Source organism: Lactuca sativa, chromosome 3, assembly GCF_002870075.4.
Source record: "Lactuca sativa cultivar Salinas chromosome 3, Lsat_Salinas_v11, whole genome shotgun sequence".
NCBI classification, from domain to species: Eukaryota; Viridiplantae; Streptophyta; class Magnoliopsida; order Asterales; family Asteraceae; genus Lactuca; species Lactuca sativa.
The window spans coordinates 55,938,221-55,956,411 of NC_056625.2; the positions used below are offsets into that span (position 1 = coordinate 55,938,221).

An 18,191-nucleotide genomic window follows, 5' to 3' on the forward strand; every position below is an offset into this window, starting at 1 on the left:
GCACCAGCTTCGCAAATTCGAGTTCCAACTTCAAAAATTCATATCTTCCTCATACAATCTCTATTTTCGACGTTTTTATATCCACGCGAAGGCGGGAACGTACTCTACAACTTTTGTTTAGACTCCGTCGGCTAATTTTGAATTTATTTTAATTTTTATATTTTTAACAGGCCGGGATAGGATTAGTCCGTTAAAAATCCATAACTTCTTCATCTGACGTCCGTTTTCGTCTGTCTTTTTATCGTTACGCTACTATTAATGAGATATTCGATTCTAGTTTAGGTTGTGTTGGCTAAAAACTGCTCGATCTAATATTCGAACTTCGGGCTGTATACTGCTAAGCCAAAACTTCGAAAAATCATAACATCCTCATACGAAGTCAGATTTGAGCGTTCTTTTTATGGACGCTCTTGGTTTAACGTATTCTATGAATTTCATTTAGATCGCTAAGGCTAAATCTCGCTCTATCGTAAATTCACTATTTACGCTTCTCGGTATCGTGCCGGTTCCGTCGCGAAACTTCGACGGGCCATAACTTCTTCGTTATAACTCGAATTTCGGCGTTCTTTATATGTACGGAAACCTTGTAACATATACTAAAACTTGGTTAAGATTATTTATTCTAGATAATCTTTTGCAGAAATGTCATTTCGACACTTATTGCCTCTAAATTGACTAGCCCGGATCTACGAGCATTTCACTTCAGCTTGTCTAGACCATTCTTCGAGCCTTTGACCTGACTGGTCCGCCTTACATGCCTTCAATTTATCCAGGCCGACCTGGGTATGTTGGCCTTTATCACAAAGCAAGCCCGCCTCAACCCAACCACACACAAACCATGTCGACATATAGATAACAAAGAAGCATACATATACGGTACCGATATAAACATTATCGGGCTTGTTGACTGGTAGCACAAAGCAGTCCAGTCTCAACCAAACTACACCAAACCTGCTACTGGAAAACATATAGCCAGAACGAATAACAGGCAGATCTAACAGATCACCAAATATAACATCATCATATCTACCAAGATACCGATCTAACAGATCACCACAACATAGCAACATCCTATCTACCAGGATATCAATCTAACAGATCAGAACAACATGGCAACATCCTATCTAGCAGGATAATAATCCAAATGGCCGACATTGGTGCATTCAACCTAAAAGTATAGTGAGGAAAACTCACCTCGCAATGCCAAATCATACTGAAGACCTCCGACAGATGGCTTATGATATTTCGAACTATCACAACAAAACAAACATCCAATTAACAATTGGATTACCATCCTTGACTAATGATCCATACTTAGGGTAAATATCAAATTTACCTTTTTCCTAACTGGGCCAAGGCCCAAGTCCAAATCTTTGATCCAAAAGGCCCAAATTACCTCAAGGCCCATAATTGGCCTAATTTTCCAAATTGGGCCCAACTCCTTATTGGGCCTTATCCTAAGGTCCAATCCTCCAATTAGTCCAGAACACAACTACTCAGATAGTCCATTTGGGCCCAATCATCAGAGCCCAAACCCGAAGCCCAAAGTCCGAAACTTAAGCAGAGGCGTACGCGGGGCATACCTCGCCTCACATTGACCACCTACGGGGTGGTTGACTCAGTACGCGGGGCGTACATCAACTTACACGTGGCGTACCCTTGCAAGGCTTAAACTCGCATAAGTGCTTAATTGATTAAGCACTTGAGCTCAAACTTCAGATCCATGATCCAATAGCCCTCTAGAACCATAAAGTCTCAAACTTTAAGACTTTGGTCGACCAAAAAGGGCTTAATACACGGTCTTAATCCATTATGAACTCTTACAAAGAAAAGGGACCAAACTAGCTCAAGGGACCTCATTTTTATGTCGTAGGACCCATCCAAGGGTCCGAAAGGACAACCCAACATAACCAAAACAAAGCATGCACAATATTAGGACTCTAGGGACAAGAAGAATACCAAAAAGAAACCACCACAAGATCTACACAATCCAAGCATAAAGGTAGAAGCTTTATACCTTCTAAAGCTTCCAAGAAGATGATAACCCCAAATCTATAAGCTTGTTTCCTTCCTTGACTCCTTTGATGCACTAACTTCTTCTTTTGGCACACAAAAACCACACTATAAGCTCAAGATGCTCAATATGGGGGTTAGTGTTTACTCAAAACGGCTTGAGGATTTGGAGGCTGAAAGAGTAGGGCAAAAAGATCCATAATGATGCTTAAATACTCCACAAACCCTAAGAGTTAGGGTTTCACTTGGACACACGTACGCCCAACATACATATGTGTACGCCCAGCGTACTAGGGCACACCCTAGTACACTTAGCGTACTCACATGTACGCCCAACGTACTACTCATGTTCCTATAATTACCAAATTGCCACTAGGGCTTCACTTAGCCACTTCCTTCCAATCCAAGGACCAAAAATGACCTAAATAAAACTCAAGGGATGAATTAGAATTTTCTTGAAAGTTGGGGTGTTACACATATGGAGATGGTGTTTCATCCTAACCAATCCACCTCCATATATCTTTAATAAATGATTTCACATGCCTTAAGTTACGGAGAAGTTGACAATAGCCTAGTTTTCTATCCTTAATCCAATTTTCCGCCTCTTAAAATTCTATATGGTCTCTTAATTTGATGTTGATTAAGATATCAATAATGAAATCAATTTTAACTTCTTAAGCATAAACTATAATTTTTGTTGTTATAAACATAAAAATTAGGAAAAAATATCTTAATTAACAAAAATTCATTGTGATCATGTATACAAATCTGAGAAGGGCGTCCACATCTAAAGGGTTTGCATCATCAAATATATTCTTTATAGATCTTGAGTTGGACATAAACAATTGAGAGGAAAAAGAAGTAGCCATTACAAAAGATCAAACATAGACGCCGTTTGTTTTTCTCTTCTCCAAGCCTAAATCGATATATAAAGGACAATTCTAATATGTTTATTCCATGTCATTAAATATAATGTCATGTCATTTGTCAACTAATTATCTACCTAATGAATCTGGTTGCCTATGAATTGAACAAAAGTGTAAATTAATTGAGTTTTTTGATCAAATAAAACATGATTAATGTTTTTTTAACAGTTTCGAAACTTCGTTGGTCTTACAAGTCATTTTCCTAATATTTAATTACACATTATAAGTCATGTCATTCATTGACTTTCATTAGCCGGTTGACCCTAATAAGAATTGAACAAACGTGTAAGTTAGTTGGGGTTTTTAGACAAAAGATTAAGTTCGTTGAGTTTTTTTGAACATACAAAACATAATTGAGGTTTTTTTAATGGTTTGAAAATTTTTATTGGACTTATAAGTCTTTTTTTCCTAAAAACCAACTATAGAGAGGCCAACCAAATAGAAAATTAAAATCATTAAAATCATAAGTACCATCAGGATTAGCAAAAGAAATATAGGACATGCTATGCAATCTTTGACAAACCAAAGGACTAGAATATAACATAAAATTCTCATATTTCAAAGAGATTTTGTTTCTGTAACCGAATCCGGTTGGTAAGCAAGCATGGTTGAAGAAGCAAAAGCAATGCAGGCATATTTCTTACACGCATCGCTTTTAAGTTTTATCCCTCTCAAAAGCCCCTCCACTACACACACACACACACTAGAACAGACCCAAATGGGTTGTTGTTTGACCACCCCCGCAACCACCAATAAAACAGCCCACCGCCGTTTGGATGATTCCAAAAGTAGAATCGAAGAACCAGCTACGCATGCTACTCCGTCGCCACCATTTGAAAAAGAGTCAGTCAAAGAAGTCCTCTCCGAAACTCCCATCTCAATATCAATACCAATCATCCAAACCACCACACAGATTCTTCATGAAAATGACGCCGGCAAGAAATCAAACCAAGAAAATCAAGAAAATGTAACTGAGATGTCGGAGATGTGTAGTTACAATGACTATGAGAGCTTATCTGCTGCCACCACGTCCAAGGCGGCGATGATAGATACAGAAAGAGATGTAGTTGAAATCGAAGATGATAGGGAAGTTACACAGAAAATCATTACGTCTCCACCACCCAAAAAGGTTCCCAGGAAACGGCCGGAGAAGTTCACCGGCGAGATATCCAAGGAGAAGGACGGAGGTATCAGGCCACCACCTAGAAGGTTAGTAGCTCCTCCACCGAAGAAGAGAAATCGGTTCCCGTCCAATACAACGCCGACAACCCACCGCCACGGGTATGTTGGACCATCGGATATTGTCCGACGACGTCTCCGCCTTCCCGGTGAACGATCAAGGTCGCCCGCGATTAGGGGACTACGTCCGAATACGAGAGAGGGAAGCCCTGCACCTGTAAAAAACTCCGGTGATCAGATAATAGTGAAATCCGATGATCTTGAAAGAAATGTGACGGTGGTGATGGTCGGTGTTCCATCGGAGCTAGAGAAAAGTGAGTCGCTAGACCACCCGGTTGTTTCTATGGAGTGCTTTATTTTTCTTTAAACAGTAAAAGCAAATAGGTGGTCATCGTTTTGTTATTTTTTTCCCGCTATACGGTGTCGTTTGGCACATCAAAAGAATGGATATAGAGGTACGACCACATTTTTCATGAACCATGATTTTCTTTAAGAAAATATGTTATGATTTATTGTAGTAATTATTTCTTTTTCTAATAAATCATTGGCTTTCAAGTATGTTACGTCGCTTTGTAAAGACATGGTGCAAAATATCCCAAATCATCCGTTATAAAAAAATTAATGATATCAATCATGAATGGATCATCAAACGAAATCATAGAAAAAATCAATGTTGCAATTACTTGAAATCTATAATAATCAGCCACAACTTTCACTTTCCACACACAATAATAACATAATCATTGTCATTATATAAATTGGCTCAGAAAACCAAATGAAGAATATCACATTCGTGATGGATAGGGCGAAGACAGGTTTCAAAATGTAATCTTAAATAAACCATCGTTGATGGAACATTTGTGTTTGTGGGAGATTAAGTTCATTTAAGATTCAAATGGGATAAGGGTTTATTTAGCACCACTTGATATGCTATGCATATCTATCTTGAGTAGTTAGTTTTATGATCTCATCTATAAGGTTATGATATCTTATTTGATATAGTAAATGATTAAAATAGAATTTGGTTTTCCAACAACTACTATTATATATTTACAACCCAAAAAGTATGATGTATAAAACTTGATGTGCTTGGTTTCCAGAATGTCATACAAAATTTATGTTTTGGGCAGGGGTGGATCTTAGTGGAGCCCGGGGGTCCTGGGTCACTGTTTAATTTCCGGCACATAATGTAATTTTTTTTCCTATTAGGTGCACCGGCTTGAAGTACGAGTTCACCCCTACTAAAACATTTTATGTCCGCCACTGTTCCGGGCCTACATATTACGATTAAGTTAATATTGTGATTATGTGGTGTGCATGAAACCATGGTTAGTGGAGCTTTGATTAGACATATGAGTGAGTCTTAGTGAAACTATAAAAGATCAACTAGCATGTGCAAAGTTTATAGGGTTTGATGACTTTGTCATTTAAGTACACATGTAGGATAGATAGATTACAATAACAATTCTACAATATATATGGATCTAAATCTAAGTCTGCAAAAAAAAGAAAGAAACATATAGAGATTAACATAAACTTATTAGGAGAAAATGTATCAGATGGAGTTATTAAGTGATAAAAGTTAATCTTATGATTAACTAGATTTACTAAGTCCTTGAGTTAGCTATTTGTGTGAAAGAATTATTTATGTTTGATGTTTTGCAAGTTAAGATTGAGATGGAAGGTTAAGAGAGTGTGTAAATGGTTACTCTTAACTTTCAAAGAGTAGACAATATTTATTAATGGTAAAATGGTAATTTGCAAGAGTGGAGATGTAGGTAGACATGCCATATTACTAATATTAAAAGGGAAAATGATTTATCAGCCCAACGAAGCTTTCAAGCCGTTCAAAAAACTTCAATCATGTTTTGTCTCTTCAAAAAAAACCCAACGAACTTAACATTTTGTCTAAAAAGCCCAACTAAGTTACATTTTTGTTCAATTCTAGGGAAGTCAAAGAGGAGAAACAGATGACGTGACTTATTACCATATCGGAAAAATGACTTTTAAGACTAATGAAGTTTCTAAACTGTTTAAAAAACCCCAATCATGTTTTGTCTGTTTAAAATAACCCAATGAACTTAACCTTTTGAACAGACAAAACATGATTGAGATTCTTTAAACGGTTTGAAATTTTCTTTGGAGTTTTTTAGACAAAAAATTAAGTTTATTGGGTTATCTTGAACACTCGAAAACATGATTGAGATTCTTTTGAATGGTTAGAAAACTTGTTGGACTTGGAAGTCTTTTCCCATATTAAAATATTTATTTGTAGGACCGAAGATGTAGTAGGAGGTAGTGTGTTGGATTGGTTACACGGGCCCGTTATGGATTTTTAGGCCGAGGCCCAAGACTAGTTACAACTTACAAGTTACAACTTACAACTTACAAAATTGTAAAAATGGTCCCTGTGATATGCAAATTTTGGGGGTTTTAGTCCAAACCCCGAGTTTTTTGGATTCATGGTCCTTTTGGAGTTGTTTGTATGTGAAAATAGTCCCTCCGAAAATTAAAATGACTATAATACCCTTGTGTATTTATTTTTCATTTTTCTTTCATTTTTTTAATTTAATATTTATTTATTTATTTTAACAATTAAAAAAATTATAAAGGACATCTCTCTCTCTCTCTCTCTCCCCGATAGGCAACCAAAAACACCTCCATTGGAGGTGGTGTTCTTGCTGTTTTCTGGTAAATAGAGGAACAACAACCCTTTGTTACTCCTTCTTTTTTCTGTCGAGCAAAGAAGCAAAACACCCCCAAATTTTGTTGTCCAATTCAACTCTTGTTCCTCTCTTTTCCTGTTCAGCTTCTATCAAATAAACCCCACCGGAGGTGGAGATTTTCAAGCAGACAAGAGGGCAATAGCCCCTTTGAACCTTCTCTTCTTCTTTCGCTGACTCCATATCCACCTGAATTGTTGTTGATGTTGCCCTGCTTCCATCATAACATCTCTCCCCCTCACATTCACATTTCTTTCCGAGACAGAAGAAGCACATGAGCTGCTTCAACAACCCTTGCTGCTTTCGTTTCGTCTTCCCTCTACGAATCAGTGAGGTCACTGTAGGTGTTCATTCCTTGCTCAACAAACCTCGACCATCGGACCAAAAATCTTTGTTGCTTAGGTATTTCTTTCTTTTCTAATTTCATTATCCTTCTCCTTTCTTCGAACTAGTCAAGAACTAAAATTACTCCCTCCTTTGCGATCGATTGCCACCACCCTCCATAGATTTCTGCTTCCAATTTCTTCTTCCCCGAATCGAACCAACACTGAAGGCGTGTGTTTGTCTTTGATTGAAACTTAATAGAAGATCTCTTCAGATCTCAGCTCCATGCCACCTTCAACGAGAGTCTCAAATGGGTTTTTTCATCTGTGTAGTGTATATTTGTTTTTATCAGTGTATGTACGATTTTGATTTGCAGGTAAAGCGCCAGGGAGTGAGAGAGAGAGAGAGAGAGAGAGAGAGAGAGAGAGAGATGTCCTTTATTATTTTTAATTGTTAAATAAATAAATATTAAATTTAAAAATAAATGAAAGAAAAATGAAAAATAAATACCCCAAGGGTATTATAGTCATTCCAATTTTCGGAGGGACTATTTTCACATACAAATCACTGCAAAAGGACCATGAATCCAAAAAACTCGATGTTTGGACTAAAACCCAATAAAATTTGCGTACCACAGGGACCATTTTTGCAATTTTATCTATTTAAAAATATCATTTTGTTAATATTTTGGAAGGTATAATAATTACGTTTTTTGGAAAATTTACAACTATCCTTTGATATTTAAATATATTTATTGCTCACGTTTAACCATTATACTCTGCAAATGATTTAATGTTTTATCTTTTGAATTTGTTAACGATATGGTTTTTAAATCGATTAATACTGGTGTATTAAAATCGAATAATTAATGCAATAATTCAAGAAAGCCAAATTATAACTAAATGAATTATGTATGTTAGCTTCTAAATAAATGCTTATGTTTATGTAAATACAACAATAATAATCTATTTTGGAACAACAAAAATAAAGAGGATGTAGCTAGCTTGTCACAGTCAATCAGACGATGAACATATATTGATTGACGAGGAATTAAGAAAACAATTTAAGGGTGGACATGAAAGATTTGATACATAAGATTATCTTTGTTCTTTATAGAAAAAACATCATAAATGGTTCCTATGGTTTTCCAAAATCTGAAGTTTAGTACCCGTGGTTTAGAAACGTCATAGATGGTCTGTGCTTTCAAACTTTTGTCGATTGGTTCTTATTGCTAACCCCGTTAAGTTTTGTCTGTTAACTGAAGGATATTTTCATCATTTCACATCATATGGACTATTTATGATGCTTTCAGTTATTTTTTTTAAAAAAGAAAAAAACTAAATATAATTATTTAAAAATATATTCGATAACCCTCTTTTTATCTCTTCTCCATACTCTATAATTTCTCCAAACTCTGAAAATTTTAATCTCTTTTTCTAGTTTCTCATTCCATGGAATCAGTTGCCCATATGGCTTTTTAACCTTATACACATAGAGGAAGGGCATACAGAAAAGAAACTAACGATTGGGGTTCAATACACACATTGAAAAAATGAAAAACACACACTCATACATAGTGAAAAACACGAAACGGGTATGTAAACCCATTTGAGCTGAAACATCAGGAGATGTCTGTGAAGCAGCTTCATGTGTGCTTTCCCAATCTGGACTGTCGACCCCGGTTACAAAGCCATTGATATCAAATATGTATAGGATTTTGATTGGATTAACAAAAAATCAGATACGAGACTTGTATGAGAAAAAGAAAAAGAGTGCAACCCCTTTTTTGTCCTTGTTCCTAATTTCTCATCGGCGATTAAAGAAAAAATAGGGTGGCTTTGTGAAATTTTGAGCAGAGAAAGAAAAAAGGGGTTCGATTTCCCTGTTTCTGTGATGTGTGAGACACACACACATAGAAATTTTGAGCAGAGAAGAAATCCCAGATCATAAAAATCCCTAAACCACACTGTTTATCGGAGAGAACAAAATCATCTGATATCCAGTTCATTCTTCCTTCAACGAGGGTGATAAAGATGGTGTAACGACCCAAAAATCACGACTAAAAATTTCTTTTAAAACATTACTAAAACTAGATTTATATAAACGTATCATAAGTCAAAAATAATTTTCAAGTATTAAATTCAAAACATAATCTCATTATCAGAGTATAAACATCCCCAGGCTAACTGACTATGGTGTGTGCACTGCAATCTTCCCGAGCTCCTCTTTTGAAAACCGAGTACTTGAAACCAAAACAGAAAACCGTAAGCACGAAGCTTAGTGAGCTCCCCCAATCTACCACATACCACACAATAACATATAAAGCACATACTGGGCCTTGCCCACTACATCGGACCGAAGTCCGGACTAACTGGGGCCTTGCCCCCTACATCGGACCGAAGTCCGAAGCTGACTGGGACTCCCTATCCCCTACATCGGACCGAAGTCCGAAGCTAACTGGGACTCCCCGTCCCCTACATCGGACCGAAGTCCGAATCTAACTGAACATAGCATAAACATATCAATTAGCATAAACACGTAAATCCTGTCTGAGCTACGAAGGCATCAAACACACTAACTACTACATCAGATCAAAGTCCGGAAACTACTGCTAGCTAAACGGGCCGGCATTGTGGCCTTAGACCCGTTCCTACTGGGAGGAAACTCACTTGAACTGCTGAGCTCTGCTGATAAACCTCTGGCTGCTACTCATCAATCCACTGAGCTGCTGCTCCTCTAGCTCTCCGAGCTACCAATATCAATATGACACTTAGTCTGACAGTCAACTAAGTCAACTCTGGTCAAAGTCAAAATCCTGGTCAAATTCAACCTTCCAGGTCAACCCTACTCGCCGAGTCCTCCTAATGACTCGCCGAGTTCATATGCTCAGGGTCTTTCTATTCACGACTCGACTCGCCGAGTCAGTCTATGACTCGCCGAGTCCAACTAGTTCCAAGTCCTGTCCTGTCCAACTCGCTGAGTCACCACCCGACTCACTGATTCGAGTCTCAACTCGAAGGGTTTGAGGTTTCGCGACCTGACTCGCCGAGTCCAAGGCAATCTTCAACCAACTCGTCGAGTTGTTCTTCCAACTCGCCGAGTTCATGCTTAACTTCATCCGACTCGACGAGTTGTTCATCCCACTCGTCGAGTTCCTCCTCATCTTCATGCTACTTGCCGAGTCCACTAGAAGGACTCGCCGAGTCTATTCAGTCCTTAATCCATGCAGTGGCTTTTTGAGCCAAACCGGGCTTCCAACTCATAGATCCATACTTCTAAGGCCTATCCCCCACGTAAAGTGGCAAGCTTTACGTGTAGATCAAGAGATCTAGGCTCAAAACACAATCAAAATAGGGTTTATGGCAAACCTACTTCTTCAACATACCAAGGGCTGATACTTTAGGGGATTCTAGACCAAAACAAGCATGGATCTGAGGTAGCAACCTCAGGTCTGGACCTCTAACTCGAAGTGGTTACTTATCATGCCAAAAATGTCCAAAACTCACACATAAGAATAGATCTAGGTGCAAAAGGGAGTCCAAGCAACAACTTATTACCTCCAATTGGTCTGAAATGTCTTCTCAATCCCGGATCTACAGTCCCTTCTTGCACATCCAAGGCCTTTCTTCTTTTTCCAAGCTTTAGTGCACTTTTCAAGGCAAGATCTAGCTCAAAAAAACGGATATGGTGGCTAGGGTTTGGTGTTCTGGGGTAGAGAGGCAGTAAAGGAACCTTAGGGAGGAGAATGAGATGTTTAAATAGGCTCCAAGTCCCGGATTTAGGGTTTTCCTTGCTCAGACCAGACTCGCCGAGTCACCTTGGCCGACTCGCCGAGTCGGTCGCTTATACCTCAACCCGGATCCCGCTCGGACTCGCCGAGTCCCTTCATGGACTCGCCGAGTCTCCCCTTAAAATTGAGGTTTTCTTTCTTTTCTTGGCTTTCCAAACTTTGGGGTGTTACAACTCTCCCCCACTTAAACTAAACTTCGTCCTCGAAGTTTGCTATGACCAACTGTCCTGCGGACTGCCTCCAACTCTCTGCCTGGGAAATCTAGCACCCCTTTTTGCTCATCACTCCAACCACTTACAGTGCTAGTCACTACTGTTGGTACATACTGAATCCTTCTCTCTTCCAAAATTTTCTTAACGTTACTTCCTCCGACTGAGAATTCTGTTACCCCTCATCCGCCTATCGGATGCACTGAGACTACCCTGGTCTAACTAATCTGCCGATACCTGAGTTACCGGACTCCCACCGGTCACTACACTCCATCGCAATCTCCTAGTCGCTCCCCACGACTCCTGAAGATACTTCGGCTATCTATAACTGTTCTATCCATTCTGCCATCCATACTGAATCGATGCTGTTGGATCCAACCTACTTATCTCTCATTTGACTTCTCAATTCCTACTAACTCGAGCCTTCCATCCTGAAAGAAAAGCTACCTGCCTAGCTATCCTTACAGATCACTTATACTTGGCAGAAGGCTCAACTAATCCTACTGAGAGGGACTTGCCATTAACAAATCAACCAACTATACTAATACTGACCCTCACACTGCAACTATCCGAAACACGGAACTGCCTGAAACACTGATCTGCTTGAAACACTGAACTGCCTGATACACTGAACTGCCTGAAACACTGAACTGAATGAAACCCTGAACTGCCTGAAACACTGAACTGAATGAAACACTGAACTGCCTGAAACACTGAACTGCCTGATACACTGAACTGCGCGAAACACTGAACTGCCTGATACACTGAACTGACTGAAATACTGAGTTCCAACTCAACTGTGGAGTCAAAGGACTCCTCACTTAGTCGCTTCCACGACTTCTGAACGAAATCTTTCTCTGGAACTAGTTTCCACTAGTTATCATGTCACTATGGTTCTAACAACCTTCCGATCCAACCGATCGGGACCATACGTCACATCCTGACATCATCAATTCCACGACTAACAACATGATGGCTCCCAGACTGACGGTAGCCCTTAACATACCCGAACCCTAACGGTCCACTGCTACTCTGATCTCATAACTGATGTGACGATCTATAGCCAAAATTGCTGACTTAGCCATAACTGAACCATTTGGGAAATCCGAAATCTAACCCGTGGATTCCCATATCCTCACTGTTGCACCCGAACGGGTGGGAACTACTGCTTTCCCGCGTCCACAACGCGATCATGCTGCCTGCCAATCTGATAAAGGCCACGGCTACCCCCGTAGACTTACACCCGTAGACTTACAACACCACTACTACTATCTGACTGCTAGTGAATGCTACGGCTACCCCCGCTGACTTACAACACTACTACTACTATCCGACTACTAGTGAATGCTACGGCTACCCCCACAGACTTACAACACTACTACTACTATCCGACTACTAGTGAATGCTACGGCTACTCCCGCAGACTTACAACACTCTACTACTATCTGACTGCTACGGCTACCCCCGCAGACTTACAACACTCTATTACTATCTGACTGCTAGTGAATGCTACGGCTACCCCCGCAGACTTACAACACTACTACTACTATCTGACTACTAGTGAATGCTACGGCTACCCCCGCAGACTTACAACACTCTACTACTATCTGACTACTAGTGAATGCTACGGCTACCCCCGCAGACTTACAACACTCTATTACTATCTGATTGCTAGTGAATGCTACGGCTACCCCCGCAGACTTACAACACTACTACTACTATCTGACTACTAGTGAATGCTACGGCTACCCCCGCAGACTTACAACACTCTACTACTATCTGACTGCTAGTGAATGCTACGGCTACCCCCGCAGACTTACAACACTACTACTACTATCTGGCTGCTAGTGAATGCTACGGCTACCCCCGCAGACTTACAACACTACTACTACTACTATCCCGAGGACATCCTGACTATCCCTAGTTCCGCTAGTGATTCCTCATCCTGATTTCTCAAAACCAGCCCTCAGTCTTTGAATACTGCATCATCCTCGACATCTTATATCCTTGATATACTTAGTGCTTTGTCGAGGAACTCTTCGGCTTGGTTCCCAAACCAACCGTCTACTGATCCGGATACAAGAAGCTATTGTTGGGAAGTTTCCAAACTTCCAACTCCTGAATCTACACAATCTTGCATGCTGAATCTTCCACTGGCTACTAATACGAAGACCTCTCTTGCTAACCGTTCTCAGGATCCTCATTCCGACTCACTTGAGCCCTACAGGTGGTCCTCCAATCCTGGATTCCCAACCAGCTTCTAACCATCTCGATTACATGGACTAACTGTTGGGAAGGTCCTCGAACCCCCAATTCTGAACTTCTCAATCCATCAATCACTATGCTACTATCTTTTCTTCTCAGAGGTCGTGCACTCATTCTGGGTCTACGTGACTCTTATCCTTGTACACTCGGAGGATTCTCCCCCACTTGGATTCGGCTAACTCCTTACTGCTCATTGGTCGAAAGGATTCCTGATCCTTCTTACAGTGTACTGATCCTGCTAGAACCACGCTTACCCTTTCTAGTGTTTTCAACACCAGTTAATCCAAGAGATCACTCAACTTCTAAAAAATTCTGAATAAATCTCCGGTAATAACCCGCTAGACCTAGGAAGCTCCGAATCTCAATTGGAGACCTCGAAATCTCCCACTGCATCATGGCCTCTAACTTGGCCGGATCGACTAGAATATCCTTCCGATTGACGAGGTACCCAAAGAAATTACACTCCGCGCAACCAGAACTCACAATTAAAGAACCTTGCGAAAATTCTCTTCCTCTTCAAAGCCTCTAGCACCTCCCTCAGGTGTTTCTCGTGCTGCTCCTCGGTCTTGGAATAAACCAAGAGGACGTTGCACTCTCCCAATCCCGCAATCTGGGGAATTGGTCGATCACTATTCGCCAATGCTTCTCAGTATGCAATTGGAATATGACATCTCATAAAAATACAATTCAAACACAAACTGAGGATAACTCAGGATTACCCTTCTCAAACCTCTGGAACGAAAGGCTCCCTTGTGCAGTTTCCTACAAGTGCTGCACCGATTCTGACCCCGCTGGCCTCTCAGAAGCTGATCTGAAATCTACGGCCTCCTCCCGAGACCCTTCACTATAAACAACTGATCTGGTTCCCTCTTAACAATGTGCTCCAAGTCCATATCCCGCTCTCGAGCTCTAGGAGTCATATCATTCACGGTCTTGCACCCCGAGATACTCCTAATCTCCCTGCTATCATTCTACAGTATGTCCTGATAACTTTCCTTCTTCATTTCCTCATCTACTGCATACTGTGGTACCATATAAGCTCTTTCCCGAGGCTTGGCAGTGATCTCTGCCACAGTCTCATTCGTTTGGTGAGGATCTAACAACTCTGGCGCCAACTGCTGCACCTCAATCGCTTGGGCACACTCTGCCCATAATCTGGTCTGGAAGTCATCCCATGACATAGCATCAACCACATCATCCCTCAACTCACTACCAACCTCTTCCTATCAAGTTCGTGCTCTATCCCTCAAGAGACAGGAAGTAAGTCAGATCTTGTCTCCTTTCGAGACAACGTCTGGTACGAAAAGTGTTGGCAACATCTGCCAACCATCTGCAGCTAACAATGGGGTCCCTAATCCCCATGACAATCTGAAGCCTCGCAAACTATGAATTCCCGAAACATCAACGTACGGGTCTCTATCATGACTGCTATCTCAGTGCAGAATGCACTCGGTCTCTCATCACAAATCTCCATAATGCCCTCCTTGATCATATTGAGGATCACAGGAGTCTGGTCAGTGATACTGCGTAAAATTCTCAAATGAAATGAACTCTCTCATCTGATCATCAATCTGCCCGGCTCCAGAGTCCGAGCCTGATCCCCTGTCGACACCAGAACTACCATATGATCTATCGCGTAGCATCACTATACTCGGCAACTTGCCATCACTAACATCCCAATACTCATCCAAACTTGAGGGATCTCACACACTACTGCTGAGGGATCTCTCACACCCTCTACTAGTTCCCTGGTTTTGCCTTGGCCCCCCTTGAATCGAGTACGGATCCTCTGCTTTCAGTAGTATGGGCCCCTACTACCTTCCACATCTATCCGTACTTTCCTCAAGAGTTACCTCAACTCCACCAATTCCCCTTTTCTCTACTACTGATCTCTGCTACTCTCATCCTAGGCTTGCCCTAGGGAAATCTCTGACTCCACCCAAACAGTCCTCAGCTGCTGAAGGCCTCCTTGTAATGCCAATTAGTCACCACCTGAATACCATCACATGTGACGAGGCTCAGATAATCCTTCAAGTAAAAGACTCGTCCCTACAACGGTTGGACTCAAACAAGAGCTGCGCAATAGGGCCAAATCCAGCACTCTGAGATTATTCAACCCTGATCACATGTGATGTGACGTATTCACCTAATGGCTAACTCCCATCACTCAGAATCCCACAAAGCACAAAGCAAGCAGCATTCAGATAAAGGAAAAACACTCATGCAAAACTATTCTCATAACAAGAAACTGGACTAGCATACAATACTAAGCTCACACTATCAGGCATAACCTACGCAGGCTATCCTACTACTGTCTACTCAATACTAGCATGCAATTCTTATCAAGCTGAAACACATAAAGCAGGCACATAAGGCATCATCCTAGATCCTTAGTCCTATTCTAGCATGCTGTTCTACTGAAGCTGAAACTGAAACTGAACTGATAATCATAACATAACTTGTATGGGTAAATTGGGTGTACTTACTTGAGCTCGGCTGATTGCATGCACCACACCCTTTTCTCTTTTCAAAACTCTTTTTGCTTTTTCTAAAACTCTTTTCTTTATACTTTTCTAAAATTGTTTTCTTTTCTCAAAATCCTTTTGTAATTATGGTTTTTCTTTTGAAAACTCTATACCACTTCCTTAGTTTGAGTTCAGACACACTCGGGAGTGCGCCCGAAGCCCTCAAACCAAGGCTCTGATACCAACTTGTAACGACCCAAAAATCACGACTAAAAATTTCTTTTAAAACATTACTAAAACCAGATTTATATAAACGTATCATAAGTCAAACATAATTTTCGAGTATTAAGTTCAAAACATAATCTCATTATCAGAGTATAAACATCCCCAGGCTAACTGACTATGGTGTGTGCACTGCAATCTTCCCGAGCTCCTCTTTTGAAAACCGAGTACCTGAAACCAAAACTGAAAACCGTAAGCACGAAGCTTAGTGAGCTCCCCCAATCTACCACATACCACACAATAACATATAAAGCACATACTGGGCCTTGCCCACTGCATCGGACCGAAGTTCGGACTAACTGGGGCCTTGCCCCCTACATCGGACCAAAGTCCGAAGCTGACTGGGACCTTGTCCCTTACATCGGACCGAAGTCCGAAGCTGACTGGGACCTTGTCCCCTACATCGGACCGAAGTCCGAAGCTAACTGGGACTCCCCGTCCCCTACATCAGACCGAAGTCCGAAGCTAACTAAACATAACATAAACATATCAACTAGCATAAACACGTAAATCCTGTCTGAGCCACGAAGGCATCAAACATACTAACTACTACATCAGATCAAAGTCCAGAAACTACTGCTAGCTAAACGGGCCGGCATTGTGGCCTTAGACCCGTTCCTACTGGGAGGAAACTCACCTGAACTGCTGAGCTCTGCTGATAAACCTCTGGCTGCTACTCGTCAATCCACTGAGCTGCTGCTCCTCTAGCTCTCCGAGCTACCAATATCAATATGACACTTAGTCTGACAGTCAACTAAGTCAACTCTGGTCAAAGTCAAAATCCTGGTCAAATTCAACCTTCCAGGTCAACCCTACTCGCCCGAGTCCTCCTAATGACTCGCCGAGTTCATATGCTCAGGGTCTTTCTATTCGCGACTCGACTCGCCGAGTCAGTCTATGACTCGCTGAGTCCAACTAGTTCCAAGTCCTGTCCTGTCCAACTCGCTGAGTCACCACCCGACTCACTGATTCGAGTCTCAACTCGAAGGGTTTGAGGTTTCACGACCTGACTCGCCGAGTCCACTAATAGACTCGCCGAGTCCAAGGAAATCTTCAACTAACTCGTCGAGTTGTTCTTCCAACTCGCCGAGTTCATGCTTAACTTCATCCGAATCGACGAGTTGTTCATCCCACTCGTCGAGTTCCTCCTCATCTTTATGCTACTCGCCGAGTCCACTAGAAGGACTCGCCGAGTCTATTCACTCCTTAATCCATGTAGTGGCTTTTTGAGCCAAACCGGGCTTCCAACTCATAGATCCATACTTCTAAGGCCTATCCCCCACGTAAAGTGGCAAGCTTTACGTGTAGATCAAGAGATCTAGGCTCAAAACACAATGAAACTAGGGTTTATGGCAAACATACTTCTTCAACATACCAAGGGATGATACTTTAGGGGATTCTAGACCAAAACAAGCATGGATCTGAGGTAGCAACCTCAGATCTGGACCTCTAACTCGAAGTGGTTACTTATCATGCCAAAAATGTCCAAAAATCACACATAAGAATAGATCTAGGTGCAAAAAGGAGTCCAAGCAACAACTTATTACCTCCAATTGGTCTGAAATGTCTTCTCAATCCCGGATCTACAGTCCCTTCTTGCACCTCCAAGGCCTTTCTTCTTTTTCCAAGCTTTAGTGCGCTCTTCAAGGCAGGATCTAGCTCAAAAAAACGGATATGGTGGCTAGGGTTTGGTGTTCTGGGGTAGAGAGGCAGTAAAGGAACCCTAGGGAGGAGAATGAGACGTTTAAATAGGCTCCAAGTCCCGGATTTAGGGTTTTCCTTGCTCAGACCAGACTCGCCGAGTCACCTTGGCCGAGTCGCCGTGTCGGTCGCTTATACCTCAACCCGGATCCCGCTCGGACTCACCGAGTCTCCCCTTAAAATTGAGGTTTTCTTTCTTTTCTTGGCTTTCCAAACTTTGGGGTGTTATAGATGGAAATAGATAGGGCTTTCTTGTTGATTAAACCCGTCTCTACCGATATAGTAATACCACAAAGATCAATTTACAAGAGATG

General features: G+C 41.2%; 1 protein-coding gene across 1 annotated transcript; it reads left to right on the top strand.

Moving 5' to 3' along the window:
* Positions 1 to 3,392: 3,392 nt before the first annotated feature.
* On the top strand, positions 3,393 to 4,676 carry LOC111914514 (uncharacterized). Its single transcript, XM_023910250.2, has one exon. It carries the CDS (start codon positions 3,544 to 3,546, stop codon positions 4,483 to 4,485), a length of 942 nt encoding a protein of 313 aa, XP_023766018.1. The 5' UTR covers positions 3,393 to 3,543; the 3' UTR covers positions 4,486 to 4,676.
* The last annotated feature ends 13,515 nt before the right edge of the window (positions 4,677 to 18,191 follow it).